This window comes from Bos grunniens, chromosome 13 (assembly GCF_055505025.1).
Source record: "Bos grunniens cultivar Pamir isolate PY7600 chromosome 13, Bosgru_T2T1.0, whole genome shotgun sequence".
NCBI classification, from domain to species: Eukaryota; Metazoa; Chordata; class Mammalia; order Artiodactyla; family Bovidae; genus Bos; species Bos grunniens.
Window position 1 is genome coordinate 51,180,356 of NC_141177.1, and position 22,833 is coordinate 51,203,188.

The 22,833-nt window shown below is 38.3% G+C and overlaps 1 protein-coding gene across 1 annotated transcript in view; it reads right to left on the minus strand.

The window, feature by feature from the left end:
• Window positions 1-7,409: 7,409 nt before the first annotated feature.
• MRC1 (mannose receptor C-type 1) overlaps window positions 7,410-22,833 on the minus strand; it is a 114,217-nt gene continuing 98,793 nt past the window's right edge. The window contains exons 26-30 of the mRNA XM_086334153.1: window positions 21,815-21,964; window positions 11,730-11,843; window positions 11,009-11,173; window positions 9,501-9,542; window positions 7,410-8,544 (exon numbers count right to left, since the gene is read on the minus strand). Of these exons, the coding sequence (XP_086190279.1) occupies window positions 8,294-8,544; window positions 9,501-9,542; window positions 11,009-11,173; window positions 11,730-11,843; window positions 21,815-21,964 (722 nt within the window). The 3' untranslated portion in view covers window positions 7,410-8,293. The remainder of the gene's footprint in view (window positions 8,545-9,500; window positions 9,543-11,008; window positions 11,174-11,729; window positions 11,844-21,814; window positions 21,965-22,833) is intronic.

Sequence of the window (22,833 nt, forward strand, 5' to 3'; positions counted from 1 at the left end):
AGGGAGACTGATGTTTCCATGAAGTGAGAGTCTCTATGGTGATAAACAGTTTTGTTATTACCGACAACACAGAGAAATGGTTCTTTTCCCAAAGATCTAGGGATCTGCCCAGGTTCACATAATGTCAGGCCTTTCCCCTCCTGGAGTTTGTAGTCTAAGACTGGATAAGAGAGGCAAATTGTCAACTCACACATCCTCATTCATGGTGATTGTGGAAGGGATTATAAGAATGCTGCAGCCTTGGGAGAATATCTTAATTCATTTGGGCTTCTATTACAAGATACATGGTGGCTTATAAACAACAGAAATTCATTCCTCACAGTTACGGAGGCTGGGAAGTCCAAGACTGAGGTGCCAGCAGATTCAGTGTCTGGTGACAACCGGCTTCCTAGTTAATAGAAGATGGTCTTCCCTTTGTGGGGTCTCTTTCATAAGGGCACTAGCTAATCCATTCATAGGGGTTCTGCTTTCATGACCCAATCACCTCCCAGAGACCTTACCTCCAAGTACTATCACTTTGGGGGTTAGGTCTCAACCTATATGGATTTGGTAGGGGGACTGTGTATATTCAGTCCATAGCAGAGAGTATAAGGGAGTTCAGAAAAGAAGTAAAGAAGTGGATTTTAGCACCAACAATTTCTGATTAATAGAAGAATTGAAAAACTGCAGTTTTCATTAACTTCCATGCTGTTTGGTTATATGGTTTTGACCTCGTGGATTATTTGAAATTTATAATAGCTTTGGGGAAAATGATACCTTCACATAAAAATGATTCCAGAATAGATTGCTCATCAAAATCACAGCCTGAGGGCATCAGAATCCCCTGGAATGCTTGTTGAAATGCAGATTCCAGGACTGGACCCACATCTACTTAGTCAGAATCACAAGCAGGGGCCCAGAGGACTCTATTTTAAATGAGCTCTCTGAGAGACTCTTACGCCCATCAATGTTTGAGAACCCCTGCCAAAACCCTGAATTAGGAGCAAGCCCAGGCAGTTTTGAACTTTCCTGCCCTTGAAGAAAAAAAAAATTAAGTCAACAGAAAAAAGAACATGGTAGTATCACAGGTTTCTTGAACTTTCTTTCATAGAGAACTGTTTGTATGTGAGCTGTAACCAGACCCACAAGGAGAAGGGTTAACTCAAACCCGCAGAGCAAGTTGAATGAGATCAACAGTCTTTGCCAAACCCTAACTGAGCAGACCTGCCATGAATAACTTGAGCATTTTAAAGGTCCCACAGCACAGCCAGGATCTCCAGCCAGCTCAGAAAGCCTTTCCAATGTCAGTGTCACCTTTTGTTGAAAAAAGTTGCCTGTCAGTGTTCCCTTCTAAATGAAAAACATTATTTACAAAATGCTAAGGAAATTCTAATACCAAAATATGTGTTCCTGCTATGTTGTTGAGAGGTTTGGGCAACATTTCCAGTGTAAGAAGTCTCCTAAAACATTTTCATGATAACATCTAAAATCCAAAATATTGTTTTGAGGAAATTTTCTCATTTGATAGTTGGACACAATGAGAAAAACCAGAAGTATAAAAAGACACATTGCTGCTGCTGCTGCTAAGTCGCTTCAGTCGTGTCCAACTCTGTGTGACCCCACAGATGGCAGCCCACCAGGCTCCCCCGTCCCTGGGATTCTCCAGGCAAGAACACTGGAGTGGGTTGCCATTTCCTTCTCCAATGCATGAAAGGAAAAGTCAAAGTGAAGTCACTTGGTCGTGTCCGACTCTGTGCGACCCCATGGACTGCAGCCCACCAAGCTCCTCCGTCCATGGGATTTTCCAGGCGAGAGTACTGGAGTGGGGTGCCATTGCCTTCTCCAAAAAAGACTCATTATGATGCTATTATTTTGGATCATATCCTCTCTTTGTTAATAAATTAAAAAGAAAATTAAGAAATAAAACTATATTGAGGGTAGCTTTTCTACATCAGAAAATTTACTAACTGATCTTCCATAATTGTGAGTGACATTACTATATTCATATTTTCAAGAATTTAGACCTCATAGGGAATCCTGAATAATTAACCTTCATGGATGTACTGCTGCTGCTGCTGCTGCTGCTGCTAAGTCGCTTCAGTCATGTCCGACTCTGTGCGACCCCATAGACGGCAGCCCACCAGGCTCCCCCGTCCCTGGGATTCTCCAGGCAGGAACACTGGAGTGGGTTGCCATTTCCTTCTCCAATGCATGAAAGTGAAAAGTGAAAGGGAAATCTCTCAGTCGTGTCCGACCCTTAGTGACCCCATGGACTGCAGCCTACCAGGCTCCTCCGTCCATGGGATTTTCCAGGCAAGAGTACTGGAGTGGGGTGCCATTGCCTTCTCTGCATGGAAGTACTATTTAACATCATTTTGTCACCACGAACTTCATGAATCACCCAGGGAGTTCTTATCTGTTTGTTCTGTTTTGCTAGTCAAGCCAATGCCTGAGTCCCACCCCCAGGTTCTAGTTTCATGGGCCTGGAGTGGGGCTCAGGTGTTTACCATATGCAATCAGTGTTGAAACACCCATTTACAGCCAATACAACAGAGTTTTCTTAAGTTATTTGCAGGAGATAAATTCTCAAAAATGTAGGTGATTTATATTCTCAATAATACAAAGGTTTCTATAATTAAGATAGAATTTTCTACTTTTAATTTTGTTATAGAGACAAGCCAATAATTGTTCTATGCATCCCGTAGTTATATAATCTAAGTCATGGGGTGGGGGTATATCTGAGCCTAATTCTTTTTTTTTTTTTTTTGGTAAGGGGGAGACTGTTTTTATTTATTTTTAATTTTATTATTTTCTTGTTGGAGTATAATTGCTTTACAATGTTGTGCTAGTTTCTGCTGTAGAACAATGTGAATCAGCTCTATGTATACACATATTCCCTCTTTCTTGAGCCTCCCTCCAACCACCCCATCCCAGCCCTCCAGGTCGTCACAAAGCACGGAGCTGGGCTCCCAGTGCTGTGCAGCAGCTTCCCACTAGCTCTCTGTTTTACACATGGCAGTGTAGATATGTCAGTGCTACTCCCCCAATTCACCCTTTTCTCTCTGATCCTAATGCTTAGTAAGTTTACTACAGTAACTTAATGGCCCCAAATTTGAGTGTCTCAGTCAAAAAGAAGTGTTATTTCTGAAGGCCTTCCTACATTAAGCCATGTCACACATACAGCTTTGATTATTTGTGTTTTAAGGCAAAGTAGTAGTTAGGTCGTTTCCTTGGTCAGGGCAGGTGGGTAGCGTCTGACATGATATCAGGATGCTCTGAATGTAGGTCAGGTGTAGGGAGGACCAAACAGAAGATGACTTCCTGTCAGTATTTGAGGCAATTCCTAAACTCCAGCCCCTGCCACGTGCATCTCACTTTCCTGCTGCTGCTGCGTCGCTTCAGTCGTGTCCGACTCTGTGCGACCCCATAGACGGCAGGCAACCAGGCTTCCCCTCCCTGGGATTCTCCAGGTCAGAACACTACTTAATGACAACAAGCTGTTTCTTATCTCAGTGGCTTTGCCCAAGTTCTTCCTCTCTCTGGCATCCATTCCTACCTTCCTTCCTTACACCTCAAGATTCTATCATCTCATCAGGCTCTGCTCAGTCTCCACCTATCAGAAGCTGTTCCTGACACTAAGAGTTGTTCTATAATGAAACAAATAAAGCTTAACCTTTGGGGCCCCTCACTCACATGGGTCCCTTCCAAACCCCTGGGAGGGACCATGGAAATATTTTCATGTGGTCGTGTTTCTTAAATCTGCAGAAATAAGAGATTGTAACCATAATAGATTCAGACTGTCTATTTCAACTACGTCCCTGTCAAACTTTCTCTTGTATTAAGTCCTGCTGGAAAGACCATGAGCATTTTTGAGAACCAGGGTAAATGAACATTGAATTTGGAATACATGTAGTTTGGGTTTAGTGGAATAATATATTTACAAATAATATAATCAGTGATGTCAGTATAAGAATGGCATATCAGTTGGATTCAAAGAAATAGAATCAGTAGAAAATAATAACATAGACTGATGGTAGGTAATTGATAAATGAGAGATAGATGATACATAGATAGATATACAGATATAGATAATTGATAAATAGATGTATAAATAGACCTTTTAGTTTCACTGTCTGGAGAACCCTGCAAATATGATGATCAGTAAAAAAAAAAAAAAAGTGTTGTAGAAGCATGCTACCGGCTGAATTGTGCCCTCCTCTCCAATTCATATGCTGAAGCCCTAACACAGAACCTCAGAATGTGACTGTATTCAGAGACAGTGTCTTTAAGAACTAGATTATGTTAAAAATGATTTTGGAAGCTCATACAACTCAACATCAAAAAAAACTCAAATGAAAAATGGGCAGAAACCTGAGTATACAGTTTTCCAAACAGGAAATACAGATGGCCAACAGTCACATGAAAAGATGCTCGGTGTCACTAATCATCAGGGAAATGCAAATCAAAGTCACAATGAGATATCACCTCACACCTGTCAGCATGGTCATGATCGAAAAGAATGCAGCATTGGCAAGGATGCAGTGAAAATGGAACCTTCACACATTGTTGCTGGGAATGTAAACTGATTCAGTCGGTGTAAAAACACTATGGAGGTTTCTCAGAAAACTGAAATAGAACTACCATATGACCCAGCAATTCCACTCCTGGGTATATATCCCCCCAAAAAGAGAAAACATTAATTAGAAAGATACCTGTACCCCAGTGTTCATACCAGCATTATTTACAATTGCCAAGATATGGAAGTCAACAGATGAATGGGTAAAGAAGATGTGGTATATATACAACCCAATGTTGTTCGGCCATAAAAAAGAACAAAATTTTGCCATTTGCAGCAACATAGGCAGACTTGCCTGGAGAATCCCAAGGACGGTGGAGCCTTTTGGGCTGCTGTCGCACAGAGTCAGATACGACTGAAGCGACAGCAGCAGCAGCAGCAGCAGCAGGTGGGCTTGGAGGGCCTAAATCCATATTCTAAGTAATAAGTCAGGTATAGAAAGACAAATACTGTACAATATCACTCATACATGGAATCTAAAATATACAACAAACTAGTGAATAGAACAAAAACAAAGCAGACTCACAGACATTAAGAACAACTTAATGGTGATGGATCAGTTGGTAAAGAATCCTTCTGCAATTCAGGAGACCCCAGTTCAATTCCTGGGTTGAGAAGATCAGCTGGAGAAGGGATAGGCTACCCACTCTGGTATTCTTGGACTTCCCTTGTGACTCAGCTGGTAAAGAATTCGCCTCCAATGCAGGAGACCTGGGTTCAATCCCTGGGGAGATTCCCTGGAGAAGGGAAAGGCTACCCACTCCAGTATTCTGGTCTGGAGAATTCCATGCATTTTATAGTCCATGGGGTCATAGAGTCAGACACGACTGACTTCACTTCACTTCAGTGGTTACCAGTGGGGTGAGAGGGGTAACAAGGGTAGGGGATTAAGAGGTATAAACCATTAGGCATAAAATAAGCTATAAAGATTATATTGTACAATACTGGGAATTATGGTCAATATTTTATAATAATTATAAATGGAGAATAATTTTCAAAAATTGCAAGCCATTATACTGTACACCTGTAATTTATATAATAGCATGCATCAACTATACATCAATAAAAAAATCCCTCCAAAATGATTGTGTGCCTGGACCTCCATTAGACTGTGTACTTCTTCTCGTGGACCAGCACAGCTTCTCACCCACACTTGAATCTCCAAGACCTAGCTCAACACCTGGGATATGTATGAGATGCTGATGGTATATGTGATGAACAAATAGGTAAATACACAAACAGATGCCCAAGTGAACACTGAAAATAGACGCATCAAGACATTCCCAGTCTCTAGAGATATCATCTTTATCTTTAGAGATCAAGTCAAAGACTCTTCATATTGTTTTGAGTTCAACTGGGGGAAAAAAATATCCTTTAAGAATCTTCTGACTGCTGAATTCTGATGAAAACAAGTGCAAAGCCAGTGTGGAGAGCACTTAAACATTTAATCCCCAGAAAGAATTTTGGTTTAAAAAAAAAAAAAACAAATGGACTACAACCACCAAAACCAAAAATAAATGTAAAAAGCAAACAAAACAAAACTGCTTTTCTCCATTTTATAAAACTTCTCTACCCGCCCTCCCATATGCTTAATACGTTACTGAGTTTGAGTACATATATAGATACAGATGACATCTATTTGATTGTATGTTTGAGTGGATAATGTGAGGTGTGTTCAGCATTCTACTGAATACAGACAGTTTCTTGAAAGGATAAGACATTTAAGTATGAGACAAACGTCTGAAGTCCAAAATCCTTTCTGTGAAAAGGTAGCTCTGAGTTCTAAAGAAAATGACTTGTGTAAAGACTTTGTAAATCATGCTCACTCTTATATTTCTCCTCTTCCATATTTCTAATTCTCTCGTTTCTCTTGTGTCTTGAAAGAAAAAAAAAATACATATATAAAGTTTTTTCAGTATAATTAACCACACACTGCTATGACACTGTAGCCATTGTTTCCATCGAAACGTCCTCAAATGGAACATGCTTTGTTCTTACCAAGAAAATAAAAGCAATTTGTTTTCTCCTGTCCGAGGCACGAGAGAAAGTCGTTTGTTCCCAGAAAGCTTTCTCACAATTGCCCACCTCTTACAACCTCATTTGGAGAAGGCAATGGCACTCCACTCCAGTACTCTTGCCTGGAAAATCCCATGGACAGAGGAGCCTGGTAGGCTGCAGTCCATGGGGTCGCTAAGAGTCGGACATGACTGAAGTGACTTAGCTTAGCTTAGCTTACAACCTCATTAAGTTGGGGTATTGCAAACTCCTTCTTACTAATCAATATGCTGCTTCTTAGTCTCTCTCTTTTGTTTTTTTGGCTGCAGCACACGGGATCTTTAGTTTCACCATGCAAGATCTGGTTTCCTGACCAGGGATCAAACTCTGGCCCCCTGCATTAGGAGCTCAAAGTCTTAACCACTGGACCACTAGGGGAGTCCTGTTAGTCTTTTGTGAGTCATGGACTTTCTTGAAAATCTAGCTATTTTCTTCCCAGGGAAAAAAAAAAAAAAGGCATAAACACAAATGGAGACAACATTTTGCAAACAATTTGAGGGTCTTCGTAGACCCCTGTTTAGGGACTTCAGGTAAGGAACTTCTGCTTGTGAGTAACCCCTTGGGAAAGGCAAGGATGAGTTGGAAATATGATACCAGGGTAGATGCAACACCTCTGATATATTTTACAGTGTACACAAAGCTTCATCTGAGGAAAAGTTTTTGAGCAAAAAGGAATTGTTAAAGTGAGGAAAAGATACTTAGAAACCTAATTCCCAATTAGGGAACAATACCTTCAACTGTTGTGTTCTGAGATCAGTCAGTGTTACAGGGGAAAGATCCAGAGAAATAGGCCAAGTCATTATAGCAAAAAATTCATTTTATGCACAGTGTTTTAGCAATCTATATTTTCCAAATACATTAAGAGCTTAATTTTAAAAATTCCTCTACTGATAATATCATTAATTTTCCAAGTAAAATGTAAAGTAAATGGATAAATAAATCTCAGTTAAAAGAAAATTTACACTTACTAAGATCACCAAAATACAAATCTATTAAAAATACACCTTGTCTTTGATGTTTATTTCACATTATCTAACTACATACAGTTATGCAAATTTACATTTTTATTTCAAATCTTTGCATTCCTGATATACATAAAACAGGACAAAGAACACATTTGTAATGTTCAGCCTGGAAAATCTTGCTTGGGGCAGACAAAATTCTCAGCTGCCTTTTTCTTTCTGCACATGTACAAATACAATTCTGAATAACTGAAATTAAAAAAATCAAGATGGGTATAAGGAAAAAGGTGACTAAATTTTTGTGTCACCTGAGGTTACATGTACTTGACTTTTAAAATGGTCTTCTAATTATCAAATAACTATCTCATGGGTAACAAGTCTTTGGAATCTCCTTAAATGATTTCAGGACGCTTAGCTGGTTGCTTCTGGGGTTCTTGTATTTGAATGCAGTTGACATGAGCTATACACTAATGCTGTATATTCATCTAAGATCTTCTTAAACATTGTAGTCAATGTCATTATCCCTCTTTTGTGAAAATATCTTGCCAGGCTTAAAAAGGAGCACTTATTTCTTCCACTCGGCAAAGGAAAAAAGACAGACCAGCGTAATACAGTACTATTATAATTTGAAAGGAAATAATCACATTGAACAAAACAAAAGACCTTACCATTTTAGTTATAATTTTATGAAATTCAAATATACCTAAATCATACCATGATACTAGATGGCCGCATGTTCATTCTGTTCAATGTTTCCCATGAGATCTTTCGTATCATTAGTTCCTGGACTTGATCCACTGTTAAAATACAGAGTGTTCTCAAAAGCGTCCTCTCGAGGCAAATGCACACGTCTTTTCTTATAAAAGAAGTACACAGCGAAGCCAGCACCCATTATAATCAGGAGCACCACGATGACCACTACTCCTGTCGCACTGGAAGACGGTTTAGAAGGTTCCATCTTCCTTGGATCAGCTATAAATAAGTAAATATATTTTAAAAAAAGGTAAGTGGAGGGAGGCAGAGAGTAAAGTGCCATGGAGAACAGTACAACTGTCTTAGAAAAACTAAAATGCATGAATTTCCTGTCCAGTGACATTTCCCAAACAGAAATTTAGGACATGAATATAGAATTTCGTGGATGATAAATTCAAATGTTCAGATGACTATTCAGTTGCAAGAGTATCTCATGTATCTATGCAGCAGTAAGCTAGTATGATATTTTAAAATATTTATACCTTTTAAAAATAATTGAAGGCTGCTTACACATACATCATATGAAGATAAATGGAATAGTAAAAGCAGTGACAATAATAACAACCAAGGGGGAAAATTAGGGAAAAAAGAAAATGAATAGTGGAAATTTGAACACATGAGTATTAGTTAACAGCACGTAGGAAGTTAAGAGAGATGGAGGCAAGCCACACATCTCACTTTTACTTTTTTTTAGCAGCAAACAACATAAGTGAAGGAGGTCAGTTCCTCATTCAAACTGTCCATAAAACTAAAATTTTAAATATTGCTTAAAAAAAAAGAAAACAAAGAAATCATAGGGATTCCTAAGAGAAATTTCTTCCCTGGGTTCTCATAGGGCAATTAGTGTAACAAAGCAGTTAGTGTCCTCAGTAAGACCTAGAGTTCTTGCCTGGAGAATCCCATGGACAGAGGAGCCTGGCAGACTACAGTCCATGTAGTCATAAAGAGTCAGACACAACTGAGTGACTCAACAACAACAACAGGACCTGGGATAAAAACACCAAACTGACTCCAAGACCGGCTTTTCTAGAATATCATTCAAGAGCAATTGGTGCCCTAACGACAAAGGCTAGAGAGTGTAATGGGTGTAGGAAGGGAAAATTATGGTTTTTAAAGTAAACACACTGTATCAATGTATTGCTAATATGGAACTTAAAAGTTCATGATGATCTTACCTTTTGTTGTAATTAATGTATGCGTAGGTTCAGCATCAACAACTGTTTGTAAAATAACAAAATAATTAAATAGTTATAAAGACCCATGATAATTGCATGCAGATAGTGAGCATTATTTGGTTTACAAATACATAAAATTATTCATGTTTGATTTATGGTGATATATGATATATATATCATATATCAGGTTCTTTCCCTGGTGGCTCAGACGGTAAAGGGTCTATCTACAATGCGGGAGACCTGGTTTCGATCCCTGAGTTGGGAAGATCCCTGGAGAAGGAAATGGCAATCCACTCCAGTACTCTTGCCTGGAAAATCCCATGGACAGAGGAGCCTGGTAGGCTACAGTCCATGGGGTCGCAAAGAGTCGGACACAACTGAGTGACTTCACTTTTACTTTCATGATATATATAGACAATAAACAGATAGATGGGCAGATAGATAAAATCTGTATGTATATATACAGATTTTAGCTATCTATCTTCCTATAAATGCAACCTACAGCTGCATGGTGAGTTTAAATAGACTGGAAGATCTGAAAACAGGAAAAAAAAAACACCCAGTTGCATTTGAGCCACTTATACCACAAAAATCTATCCAATCTACCCATAAAATAATGTATTCTAGGCTAGTGGTTTTGAAAATGGCTCACTGAAGCATAAGATATTACAAGGCATTTGAATGAAAAATAAAACAAGGAATCCAACACTGCACTAAAGGGTACAGTATCTTAGAACAGAGTTGTCAACAAATGAAGAACTAGCATCACCGACTCAGTGGAAATGAATTTCAGCAAATTCTGGGAGACAGTGGAGGACAGAGGAGCCTGGCATGCTACAGTCCATGGGGTCACAAGGACTCAAACGCAACCTAGCAACTGAACAACAACAACAAAATAATAAAACCACTGGGGATGGAGTATTACTTTATTTAGTTCATTTATTTAAATCTATTATCTAATTAATTTTATCTCTTGGCAAAGATACTATGTGAAGTAGAATGGCATAAAACTATTGTGAATGTCCAGGTAATATCATATCATGGGCACATAATACTATTAACTCCCCCAATCCCTGTCCTGACATGGCCTGCCATTCAATCTCAGGAGGAAACTTAATTGGTCTTACATGATTTATTTCTTAATAAATTCTCATTCCTCCCCACTGTCCACTTCTTGTTTGGTCAAGGTACATATTTTATCTCTTTTTCTCATACACCATAAGGCTAGATCTCCAAACTTCTCCCAACTTCACAAATCCATGTGCATGGATATTTCACACATGTGTATTCATATACCAAAATTATTACTTCAATTAAGCAGGAAGTTTTGTGCTCACTCAAAGCGACAGACAGAACTAATCATCATGGCAGACTAGATTTCTTGCTTATAAAGAGGGACAGTTTATAAGGAACCTGTAATCACATTGTAATTCCACACCTAACATCTTCATATTTGCAAGAAAAGGGAGCCTAGAAACATATGTACCATAGGACAAATTCTTACTTACTTTTTGGTCTTTTACAAATGTATCCTTTGTAGGAAGAACAGTGAATATTACTCCATAATCCAGAAGATGCATATAAAGTGACACAATCATTTCTTTCACCAGAGGGATCACCTGTTTTCCAGTTGACAAAGGAGAGTGGGTTGTTGTTTATCCACACCCACATTCCTGATTATCAGAGGAAGCCAAAAAAATTACAAGTTAAAAATAATCCCCCTTAAAATAAATTCAACTTATTCATGTGAAATTTCTAAGCATGTTATTTTACACCACAATCAATAGCTATTTACACTTAAGAGTTTTAATAGGCAAGATAATAATAATTAATTAATAGAGGAAAGGAAACTTAGAATTATGTTTCTTATGTAATTTCAGTTGAAAATTTATTCCTAATTAGTATATATATGTAAAGTTATCTCCCCCTAATTTTTTTTAATAGCAAAAGATAGAAAAAATTTTTAAAAATATTTGTCTTTAACTTAGCAACAGTGGATATTCCTTTTAGCAACTTTTAAGATAGCCTAATGTGTGAGTCACTTAAATATTCAGTTCTTATCTCAAATGAAACTATGAGTTTGAATTTTCAAATGTTTCACAAATTAATCATTAATTAAAGCAAGATTTTCTAGAACTGAAAACTTGTTTTGAAACAAATTTGAAACATTTTGAAATATTTCAACATTTTGAAATATTTATGATTCAAAAATCATGGTGCAAAAATTACCTTCAACATTTCTGTACAATCCTATCCAAAAATTGGTTTTGCTTTGAAGTGGCTCAACTCGATATGACAGGAAACTCAATTCAGCAGCACTTTCAATGGTAACCAGAGAGGAACCTACAAAGTACAAAAGAATAAACAAGATGGCAATATATTTAAGTAGTTGAAAACATTTTTATAAAGATTGTGTTGATATCAAGAGCAATGAAAATCATCCCACTATCTCCACTTAAGGGGAAGAATTTCAAAGGGTGAACATTTGTCTTCTAAGAATTTGTTTCCATTCTGAAAATATGATTTTTTAGGCATCATTTGTGTACAACCACTGGACAACTCACTTTAGGATATACAAAGATGAGGAGAACACAGAATACCTCAAGAAGGTTATGGTTCAGTGAATAGGAATGAGTTGAGCATATAAAGAAATGTATTAGAAAAGAAAATAAATATAAAAAGGTACTGACATGTCAAACAGGGAGAAGATTTGTTTTAGGGGAAGCTATTTAAAGGAAGCATGCAAGAAACAGAATTTAAAAATATTAGGGAGCATGAGATTTCAAGTAGAAAGAATAGAAAATAATTCGGAGATTAGGAAGAATAAAAAAAATAAAGAAACAGGGAAGCATAGAGGTGGTTCACAGATGCATGGAATTCATGTCTGGTTTATAGTAATAAGATATGAAATAGATAGAAAGGCAGGTAGGTAGGTAGGTAGATAAGGCAATCTATTGGGGTAAATGAATAGCATTGATAGATAGCTCAGTTTGGCTGGATGAATCTGGTCAATGGGTGAAAAAAGCCTTGGGTTAGGTCTCACTGCAGATGGCAGGAGACTGGTATTTAGGGTATTTAGGGTAATGGCAGGAGACTTAGATTTTTAGGCAGCAGAATGATGCACGCACTATAAAAATATTAATCCAGCTGTTATGTATAGGACTGTACAAAAAGAAGACAGGAAACAGAAAGGCTGCTACAGCATCTAGCATACCCAGTCAAAGATTGCTTCAGTGCCAGTACTGTATTTTATCATAAATTTATAGAATTTTAAATAATAACAACTTAAACTATATTTAAGCTATTTCTACCAGATATTTTGCTTTGGGCTTTACAAACATGATCTCACTAACATTTTACAACTATCTTATTAAGTTAGTACTACTGTTAGTCCATTTTACAGATAAGGAATCTAAAAGTCCAGAGGGTAAGATCTTTCAAGATCTTAATGAGAGTGGAGGGCAAAGTCATGGCATGATCCGGGCATCTGAATCTTGCCCTATACCTAACCACATGCCTGCATCCCACATGACTGGGACCTTGCTGACTATTTTCGTTGCATCATTTCATATTTTATTTTAAAATATATTTCACAGATGATAGCCATTTCAATATATATGGGATATATTTTGATGAATGTGAATCATTCATTTTATTTATAGGAAAACATAGTTATCTACAGTTGAAAACAAAGTTTCTACATATCCACTGCCAAGAATTTTTTTAAAAATATTTAGCAACATAAAAGAAAAAACATTTAATTTAAAAAAGGAGGTTTCAAGTGACATCATAATGAATGGCAGAGGAAGAACCCTTGAAAATCCTTTCTCCTACAAAAGCAATAAGAACACTAATTTTTTTTCAAATCAACTTTTTCAGAACACTGAAAGTTAACCAACAGCTTGTAACAGTCCAGGAAGTATTTATTCGAGAAAAATGACTGACTCTCAGTAAGGAAAGTGAGCTTCATGATGTTTTAACTTGTCCTAATCCCATAGTCTTATCCCTAGCTCTGTGATTGCCTTAAAAGCCAAAAGCCTCAAAATCACACTGAAGACCAGAAACCAAGAAGACACTGGGAAAGTCAGAATGGGATTGGGGTTCTTTCCAAGTCACATTCTCAAAGAATTTCCATTATTTGATCTCTGACAGTTCCCTGGAAAACCTCACTTGGCAGAACCTGCCTTAATTTGAACTAACTCAGAGCTCATCCAATGTAAACAGCATTTTCCTTGGGGGAATTTGTCAAAAATTAACAGTGGCAATAATCTAACAGTATAGCTGCCTGAAGCAGGGATAACATTTTAGGGAAACAATAAGCTAACGAAAAAGCTAAAAGGAAAGACTGTGGAGTAAAATGTCCATAGGGAACTTTAAGAAGCACCGACCTATTCCTGGGAATCTAGAAGGCCACAGACATGCACTGGAGTGTGTGCATGCACAGGACTATGTGCATGCCCGTGGAAGATCTGAAAAGTCTCTACATTTTCATCTCTGGCTGACCTTGACAGTCTGCACAAGCAGGAAGTGAAGGCTAAGGTAGAGTTTTAAACTTCATGTATGAATGTTGAAGACATGTCTTCAGACAGAGCCCCTCAGTAAAACCCAGAAAACTTATTCATTCTAGGCATTAAGGAAATACGTTACATCACTAGCTGACCACTAAACTACCTGAGTAGAGAATTCAGTAACTGCGCATGAGAAAGAATATGTACTTTATAGAATTTATGAGGGAAAATTACTAAACAAGGAAACAACAACAAACAGCAACAAAATCAAACCTTGTAGAGTGGAAATAAACTTATTTCCAACGTTGCTTCTTTTATTATTTTAAATACATATTTTTCAATGAAAATTACAAGAAATTCAAAGAAACATGAAAATATGACCCATACCAAGAAAAGAAGCAGCCAGTACAAATTTTTCCTGAACAAGTCACATCTTTGGCTTACTGGACAAAGTCTTTTGAAACCAGCTATGTTAAAGATGTTTAAAGAACTTAAAGGGGAAAGTGTCTAAAGAATGAAAAGAAAGTATGAAATAATTGCTCACTAAATAGAGACTATTAATAAAAAGATAGAAATTATTTTAAAAATAAAATTCTGGAGTTAAACATTATAATAATTGAAAGGAAAACTTCACTGGAGAAGCCCAAAACTGAATTTGATTAAGTAAAATAAATAATCAACAAGCTTGTGGTTATCAAGTCTGAATAATGGGAGTCCTAGGAGAGGAGTGAGATAAAGAGACATAAAGAGTACTTGAAGAAATGATGGACCAAAAGCTTCCCAATGGTCCTTCCCAGGACAAGCGCATGGCAACCCATACCTGTATTTCTGCCTGTAGAATCCCATGGACAGAGGAGCTGGTGGGCTATGGTCCATAGGGTCACAGAGTCAGGCACGACTGAAGCAACTTAGCACAGCACAGCACAGCACAATGGCTGATAATTGCCCTGCTGCTGCTATTGCTGCTAAGTCACTTCAGTCGTGTCTGACTCTGTGCGACCCCATAGACGGCAGCCCACCACGCTCTGCTGTCCCTGGGATTCTCCAGGCAAGAACACTGGAGTGGGTTGCCATTTCCTTCTCCAATGCATGAAAGTGAAAAGTGAAAGTGAAGTCGCTCAGTCGTGTCTGACTCTTCGAGACCCCATGGACTGAAGCCTACCAGGCTCCACCTTCCATGGGATTTTCCAGGCAAGAGTACTGGAGCGGGTTGCCATTGTCTTCTACCTTGGAGAAAGAAACAGACATCTAGATCCAGGAAGCATAAGGAGTACCAAATATAGTGAATCTAAAGAGATTATTGCCAAATTCAGACTTAAATTGAAGAAAGTAGGGAAAACCACTAGGCCATTGAGGTATGACCTAAATCAAATCCCTTATGATTATACAGTGGAAGTGAGAAATAGATTTAAGGGACTAGATTTGATAGATAGAGTGCCTGATGAACTATGGATGGAGGTTCATGACATTGTACAGGAGACAGGGATCAAGACCATTCTCATGGAAAAGAAATGCAAAAAAGCAAAATGGCTGTCTGAGGAGGCCTTACAAATAGCTGTGAAAAGAAGAGAAGCGAAAAGCAAAGGAGAAAAGGAAAGATATAAGCATCTAAATGCAGAGTTCTAAAGAATAGCAAGGAGAGATAAGAAAGCCTTCCTCAGCAATCAATGCAAAGAAACAGAGGAAAACAACAGAATGGGAAAGACTAGAGATCTCTTCAAGAAAATCAGAGATACCAAGGGAACATTACATGCAAAGATGGGCTCAGTAAAGGACAGAAATGGTATGGACCTAACAGAAGCAGAAGATATCAGGAAGAGGTGGCAAGAATACACAGAACTGTACAAAAAAGATCTTCATGACCAAGATAATCACGATGGTGTGATCACTCACCTAGAGCCAGACATCCTGGAATGTGAAGTCAAGTGGGCCTTAGAAAGCATCACTATGAACAAAGCTAGTGGAGGTGATGGAATTCCAGTTGAGCTATTTCAAATCCTGAAAGATGATGTGAAATTGCTGCACTCAATATGCCAGCAAATTTGGAAAACTCAGCAGTGGCCACAGGAAAAGGTCAGTTTTCATTCCAATCCCAAAGAAAGGCAATGCCAAAGAACGCTCAAACTACCACACAATTGCACCTATCTCACAAGCTAGTAAAGTAATGCTCAGAATTCTCCAAGCCAGGCTTCAGCAATACGTGAACCGTGAACTTCCAGATGTTCAAGCTGGTTTTAGAAAAGGCAGAGGAACCAGAGATCAAATTGCCAACATCTGTTGGATCATCAAAAAAGCAAGAGAGTTTCAGAAAAACATCTATTTCTGCTTTATTGACTATGCCAAAGCCTTTGACTGTGTGGATCACAATAAACTATGGAAAATTCTGAAAGAGATGGGAATACCAGACCACCTGACCTGCCTCTTGAGCAATTTGTATGCAGGTCAGGAAGCAACAGTTAGAACTCGACATGGAAAAACAGACTGGTTCCAAATAGGAAAAGGAGTACGTCAAGGCTATATATTGTCACCCTGCTTATTGAACTTATATACAGAATGCATCATGAGAAATGCTGGGCTCGAAGAAACACAAGCTGGAATCAAGATTTCTGGGAGAAATATCAATAACCTCAGATATGCAGACGACACCACCCTTATGGCAGAAAGTGAAGAGTAACTAAAAAGCCTCTTGATGAAAGTGAAAGAGGAGAGTTAAAAAGTTGGCTTAAAGCTCAACATTCAGAAAACTAAATCATGGCATCTGGTCCCATCATTTCATGGGAAATAGATGGGGAAATAGCGGAAACAGTGTCAGACTTTAGTTTTTGGGGCTCCAAAATCATGGCGGATGGTGATTGCAGCCATGAAATTAAAAGATGCTTATTCCTTGGAAGGAGGGTTATGACCAACCTAGATAGCATATTCAAAAGCAGAGGCATTACTTTGCCAACAAGGTCCGTCTAGTCAAGGCTATGGTTTTTCCTGTGGTCATGTATGGATGTGAGAGTTGGACTGTGAAGAAAGCTGAGTGCCGAAGAATTGATGCTTTTGAACTGTGGTGTTGGAGAAGACTCTTGAGAGTCCCTTGGCCTGCAAGGAGATCCAACCAGTCCATTCTGAAGGAGATCAGTCCTGGGTGTTCTTTGGAAGGACTGATGCTAAAGCTGAAACTCCAATACTTTGGCCACCTCATGCAAAGAGTTGACTCATTGGTAAAGACCCTGATGCTGGGAGGGATTGGGGGCAGGAGGAGAAGCGGACGACAGAGGATGAGATGGCTGGATGGCATCACTGACTAGATGGATGTGAGTTTGGGTAAACTCCGGGAGTTGGTGATGGACAGCGAGCCCCAGCGTGCTGTGATTCATGGGGTCGCAAACAGTCGGACACAACTGAGTGACTGAACTGAACTGAAAGAGACCAACACTGAGACACATTACAATTAAGTTGTCAAAAATGGCAATCCACTCCAGCACTCTTGCCTGGAAAATCCCATGGATGGAGGAGCCTGAATGGCTACAGTCCATGGGGTCTCAGAGTAGGACATGACTGAGCGACTTCACTTTCAAGTTAAAGACAAAGAGTGATTTTTTAAATTTTAAATTTATTTATTTTATTAGAGGCTAATTACTTTACAAGATTGTATTGGTTTTGCCATACATCAATATGAATATGCCATGGGTGTGCACGTGTTCCCAATCCTGAACCCCCCTCCCACCTCCCTCCCTATACCATCCCTCTGGGTCATCCCAGTGCACCAGCCCCAAGCTTCCTGTATCCTGCATTGAACCTGGACTGGCAATTCATTTCTTATATGATATTATACATGTTTCAATGCCATTCTCCCAAATCATCCCCCCTCCCTCTCCCACAGAGTCCAAAAGACTGTTCTATACATCTGGGTCTCTTTTGCTGTAAAAACAGTTAAACAAAAGCAACTTTTTACACATAAGGCAATCCCTGCAAGACTATGAAGAAATTTTCCAGCAGAAACTTTGCTGTCCAGAGGGAGTGAGAAGATACATTTAAAGTGCTTAGAGATAAAAGCTTCCAACCAAGAATACTCCACCTAGAAAAACTGTCATTCAGAATTAAATGAGAGATAAAAAGTTTCCCAGACAAATAAAACTGGAAAGAGTTCATCACCAATAGATCTTTTCCCTGATAGCTTTATTTTTGTCCTGATAGCTCAGTTGGTAAAAGAATCCACTTGAAATGCCAGAGATCCTGGTTCAATTCCTGGGTGGAAAGATTTGCTGGAAAAGAGATAGGCTACCCACTCCAGTATTCTTGGGCTTCCCTTATGGCTCAGCTGGTAAAGAATCTGCCTGTAATGTGGGAGACCTGGGTTTGAACCCTGGGTTGGGACCATCTCCTGAAGAAGGCAAAGCCTACCCACTCCAGTATTCTGGCCTGGAGTATCCACGGACTCTATAGTCCTTGGGGTTGCAAAGAGTTGGACACAACTGAACAACTTTCACTTTATAATAAATGTCAAAGGGAATTCTTCAAGTTAAAGTGAAAGGACTCTAATTAATAATATGAAAATATTTGAAAATATAAAACTCAATGGTTAAGGTAAATATGTAGGAAAATCCAGACTATTCTGATATAGTGGTGGTAGGTAAATCATCCGGAATTCTACTATAAAGGTTAAAATACAAAGTATTAAAAATAACTATAAATACAATAATTTGTTAATGTATACACAACATAAAAATATGCAAATGGTGACATCAAAAATATAAAAGGTGGGGGAATGTAGAAATATAGAGTGCTTGCATACATTCAAAGTTAAGTTGTTGCCAGCTTTAAATACACTACTATAAGATGTTTCATATAAGCTTCATAATAACCACACAAGAAAACCTATAGTACACATACAAAAGGAAACAAATCTAAGCATATAATGATAGAAACCATCTAATCACAAAGGAAATGAACAGAGGAAGAAAGGAAAAAAGGAAGGTCAAGACAGACAGAAACAATTAACAAAATGGCAATATGAAGTCCATGCCTACCAATAATTGCTGGAAATGTAAATGGACTAAATTCTCCAATCAAAAAACACAGAGTGGCCTAATAGATTGAAAAAGAAAAGGAATAAAAAGAAAAAGCCCCAACTATATGCTGCCTACAAGAGATGCACATACATAGGCTTAAAGTGAAGGGATTAAAAAAAATTATTCCATGCAAGTAGTATTGAGCGACTTCACTTTCACTTTTCACTTTCATGCATTGGAGAAGGAAATGGCAACCCACTCCTGTGTTCTTGCCTGGAGAATCCCAGGGGCGGGGGAGCCTGGTGGGCTGCCATCTATGGGGTCGCACAGAGTCGGACACGACTGAAGCCATGCAGCAGCAGCAGCAGCAGCAGCATATGTCTGTATGTTTGGAGAAGGCAATGGCAACCCACTTCAGTACTCTTGCCTGGAAAATCCCATGGACGGAGGAACCTGGTGGGCTGTAGTCCATGGGGTCACACAGAGTCGGACACGACTGAAGCGACTTAGCAGCAGCAGCAGCAGTATTGAGAAAACTGACAGCCACGTGAAATAGAGTAACTAACTACTAACACTACACAGGAAAATCAACTCAAAATTATTAAAGACTTGGATGTAAGACCTGAAATCATGGAAGAAAATATAGGCAATAAGCTCCTTGACATTAATTTTGGTGATGATTTTTTTGTATTTGCCATTAACAACAAAGGCAAAAAAAAAGCAAAATTAAACAAATGGCACAACAACAACCTGAAACGCTTCTGTATAGCAAAGGAAACCATCAGCAAAATTAAAATATTACTTACTGAATGGGAAACACATTTGGCAAACCACATGTCCTGCTGCTGCTGCTGCTGCTAAGTCGCTTCAGTCGTGTCCGACTTTGTGCGACCCCATAGGCGGCAGCCCACCAGGATCCCCCGTCTCTGGGATTCTCCAGGCAAGAACACAGGAGTGGGTTGCCATTTCCTTCTCCAATGCATAAAAGTGAAAAAGTGTAAGTGAAGTCGCTCAGTCGTGTCTGACTCTTAGCGACCCCATGGACTGCAGCCTACCAAGCTCCTCCATCCATGGGATTTTCCAGGCAAGAGTACTGGAGTGGGGTGCCATTGCCTTCTCTGAAACTACATGTCCTAATAGAGGTTTTATATGTAAAATATACAACTTAAACAACTCAATGGCAAAAACTGAATAACTCAATTTAAAAAATGGGCTTAGAACATGAATAGACATTTTTTTTCCATAGGAGACTTTCAAATGACTAAAAAGTACATGAAAAGTTGCACAACATCACTAATCATCCTGGAAATACAAATCAAAACCACAATGAGCTATCACCCCACACTTGCTTAGGCTAGCTATTATTAAAAAGATAAGAGATAACAAATGCTGGAGAGGATGAGGAGAAGAGAAAACCCGGTTAGGGTGAATATAAATTGGAACAACATGGGGGTTCCTCAAAAAATTAAAGATAAAACTATCATCACTCCCACTTCTCAGTATATATTCAAAGAAAATGAAATCCGCATCTTGAAAAGATATCCACACTCCACGTTTACTGCAGCATTATTAACAATAGCCAAGATATGGAAACAACCTAAATGTCCATCAACAGATGAATGGTTAAGAAAAGGCAGTGTGTATATATAATGGAATATTATTCAGTCTTCAAAAAAGAAGGATTTCCTTTCCTTCCATGCAGCAGCATGGATCAACCTGGTGGGCATTATTTTAAGGAAGTAAGCCAGAGACAAACAAGTACTATATGGTATTACTTATACATGGAATTAAATAAAAGTCAAACTCATAGAAACAGAGAGTAGAATGGTGGTTGTGAGGGGCTTGGGGTGTGGGAGAAACAGGGTACAAACCTTCAGTTATATGATAAATAAGGTCTTGGGATCTGTTTAATATAGTGACTATAGTAAATACTGTATGATATAAGAGATTAGAAATTAAGTATTCTTACCAAGAAAGAAAAAAAAGTAAATATGTGATATGATGGTTCTGTTAACTTGACACTAGGAATCCTTTCCCAGCAAACACATGTATCAAATCATCACCTTGTATACCTTAAATGTATTATAATTTTATGTCCACTACACCTCAATAAAACTGAAGAAAAAACTAAATATAAACGCAAAAAGAAGTAGCAAAAACTCCAGGCTGACTTTTGAAAGAACAAGAATATGAGAATATAACCCTTGCTCACCACTGTTGAAACAAGAGCCCTGACTTAGGGCATAAACAAACTTCAGTAACAAAATAATTCAGTAAAATATTTATTTGGATTAAAGTCAGTAAATTTGTTAATGTACCCTGAAAAGTTCACTTTCTTTGATATTTTTATATCAGAAGGGAAACTTTCCACTTTTGTCAGGTCTACTTGAATCTTCTTCCATATTTATTCACAAATAAGATAACCAGATCTAAATGCTTTTCTATTCATGGCAAAGCAAAATGGTTCCTGTGCACTTGTGAAGGCTGAGCTGATTAGTGATAAAAGGTGAATCCAATACTCTGAATTATAATCCCAGTGATTTAAAATACTAGGGCAGAAAGTAAGAAAGACTTCTTCAGCAAATCATTGCTTTCCATACCAGAATTCTTTAATCTTTTGAGGCTATAATGTTAGAAATTGCATTTAAGGGGCATGATGTTAACATTTCTGTAACAATATGAATTATTAAGACAAAAAAGACAGATATTCTTACATTCCTTAGGTTTTAACATACAGGGCTACTATTATCATGGTAATCTAGAGTATATGATCATGGAATTTTCTGACAGTAAACGTGGCACTTACCCATTCGAAGACATTCCAGAGAAGCCTGGCCCCAGTTCCTTGTAAATGAAGATTCAATATAGTAGCAGTGACCATGGAAAGGAATCCATGCTGAGTGCTCTGTCTCAGGGCATCTACCAGGCAGCTGTGGGGGTTCAGTGGCAGGGATTTCTGTTAATAAAAAGATATTTGAAATAAATAAGATCTGAAGCTTCTGTAGTACACAGAATAAAATATTAACAATTAAGAAAATTTTCATCATCTGTTATTATTTTTTTTAAAGCCCTAATGGTAAGCATTTAGATCTACCATTTCTATTACTGAGATTTCTTTTTACTTAATCATTATTTTATTTTTAAAATATTTAAATAGAAGTTATTGTGGTACAATGGCAATCAACCACATTCATAATTAAGAATATAGATCTACAGATACCTACAAAGATGTTAGTAAGTTCCCCAAAAATAATTTGCAAAGTGAGTCTTCCTGGAAACTCTTCATTTTCTAGGATCCTTGCCCCTATAAAACCATCTTAGCTGTGACTGACATCGATGTTAAAACTGAGTGCTATAGGTAGAATTTTAGGACTTTATCACTGTCCAAATTCAACTATATGTTAAGACTTTATCACTGTAATATCTCTGACTCCAATGAATCTGCATTGTTGTTCATTCATTAACTCACATCCAATGCTTTGTGACTCCATGGACTGCAGCACCCCAGGTTTCCTGTCCTTCCCCATCTCCCAGTGTTTGTTCAAACTCAAGTCCATTGAATCGGTGATGCCATCCAACCATCTCATCCTCTGTCCTATCCTTCTCCTCCTGCCCTCAATCTTTCCCAGCATCCGGGTCTTTTCCAATGAGTCGGCTCTTTGCATCATGGGGCCTATGTATTGGAGCTTCAGCTTCAGCATCAGTCCTTCCAATGAGTATTTGGTTTTGATTTCCTTTAGGACTGACTGGTTTGATCTCCTTGTTGTCCAAGGAACTCTCAAGTCTTCTCCAGCACCACAGCTTGAAAGGATCAATTCTTTGGTG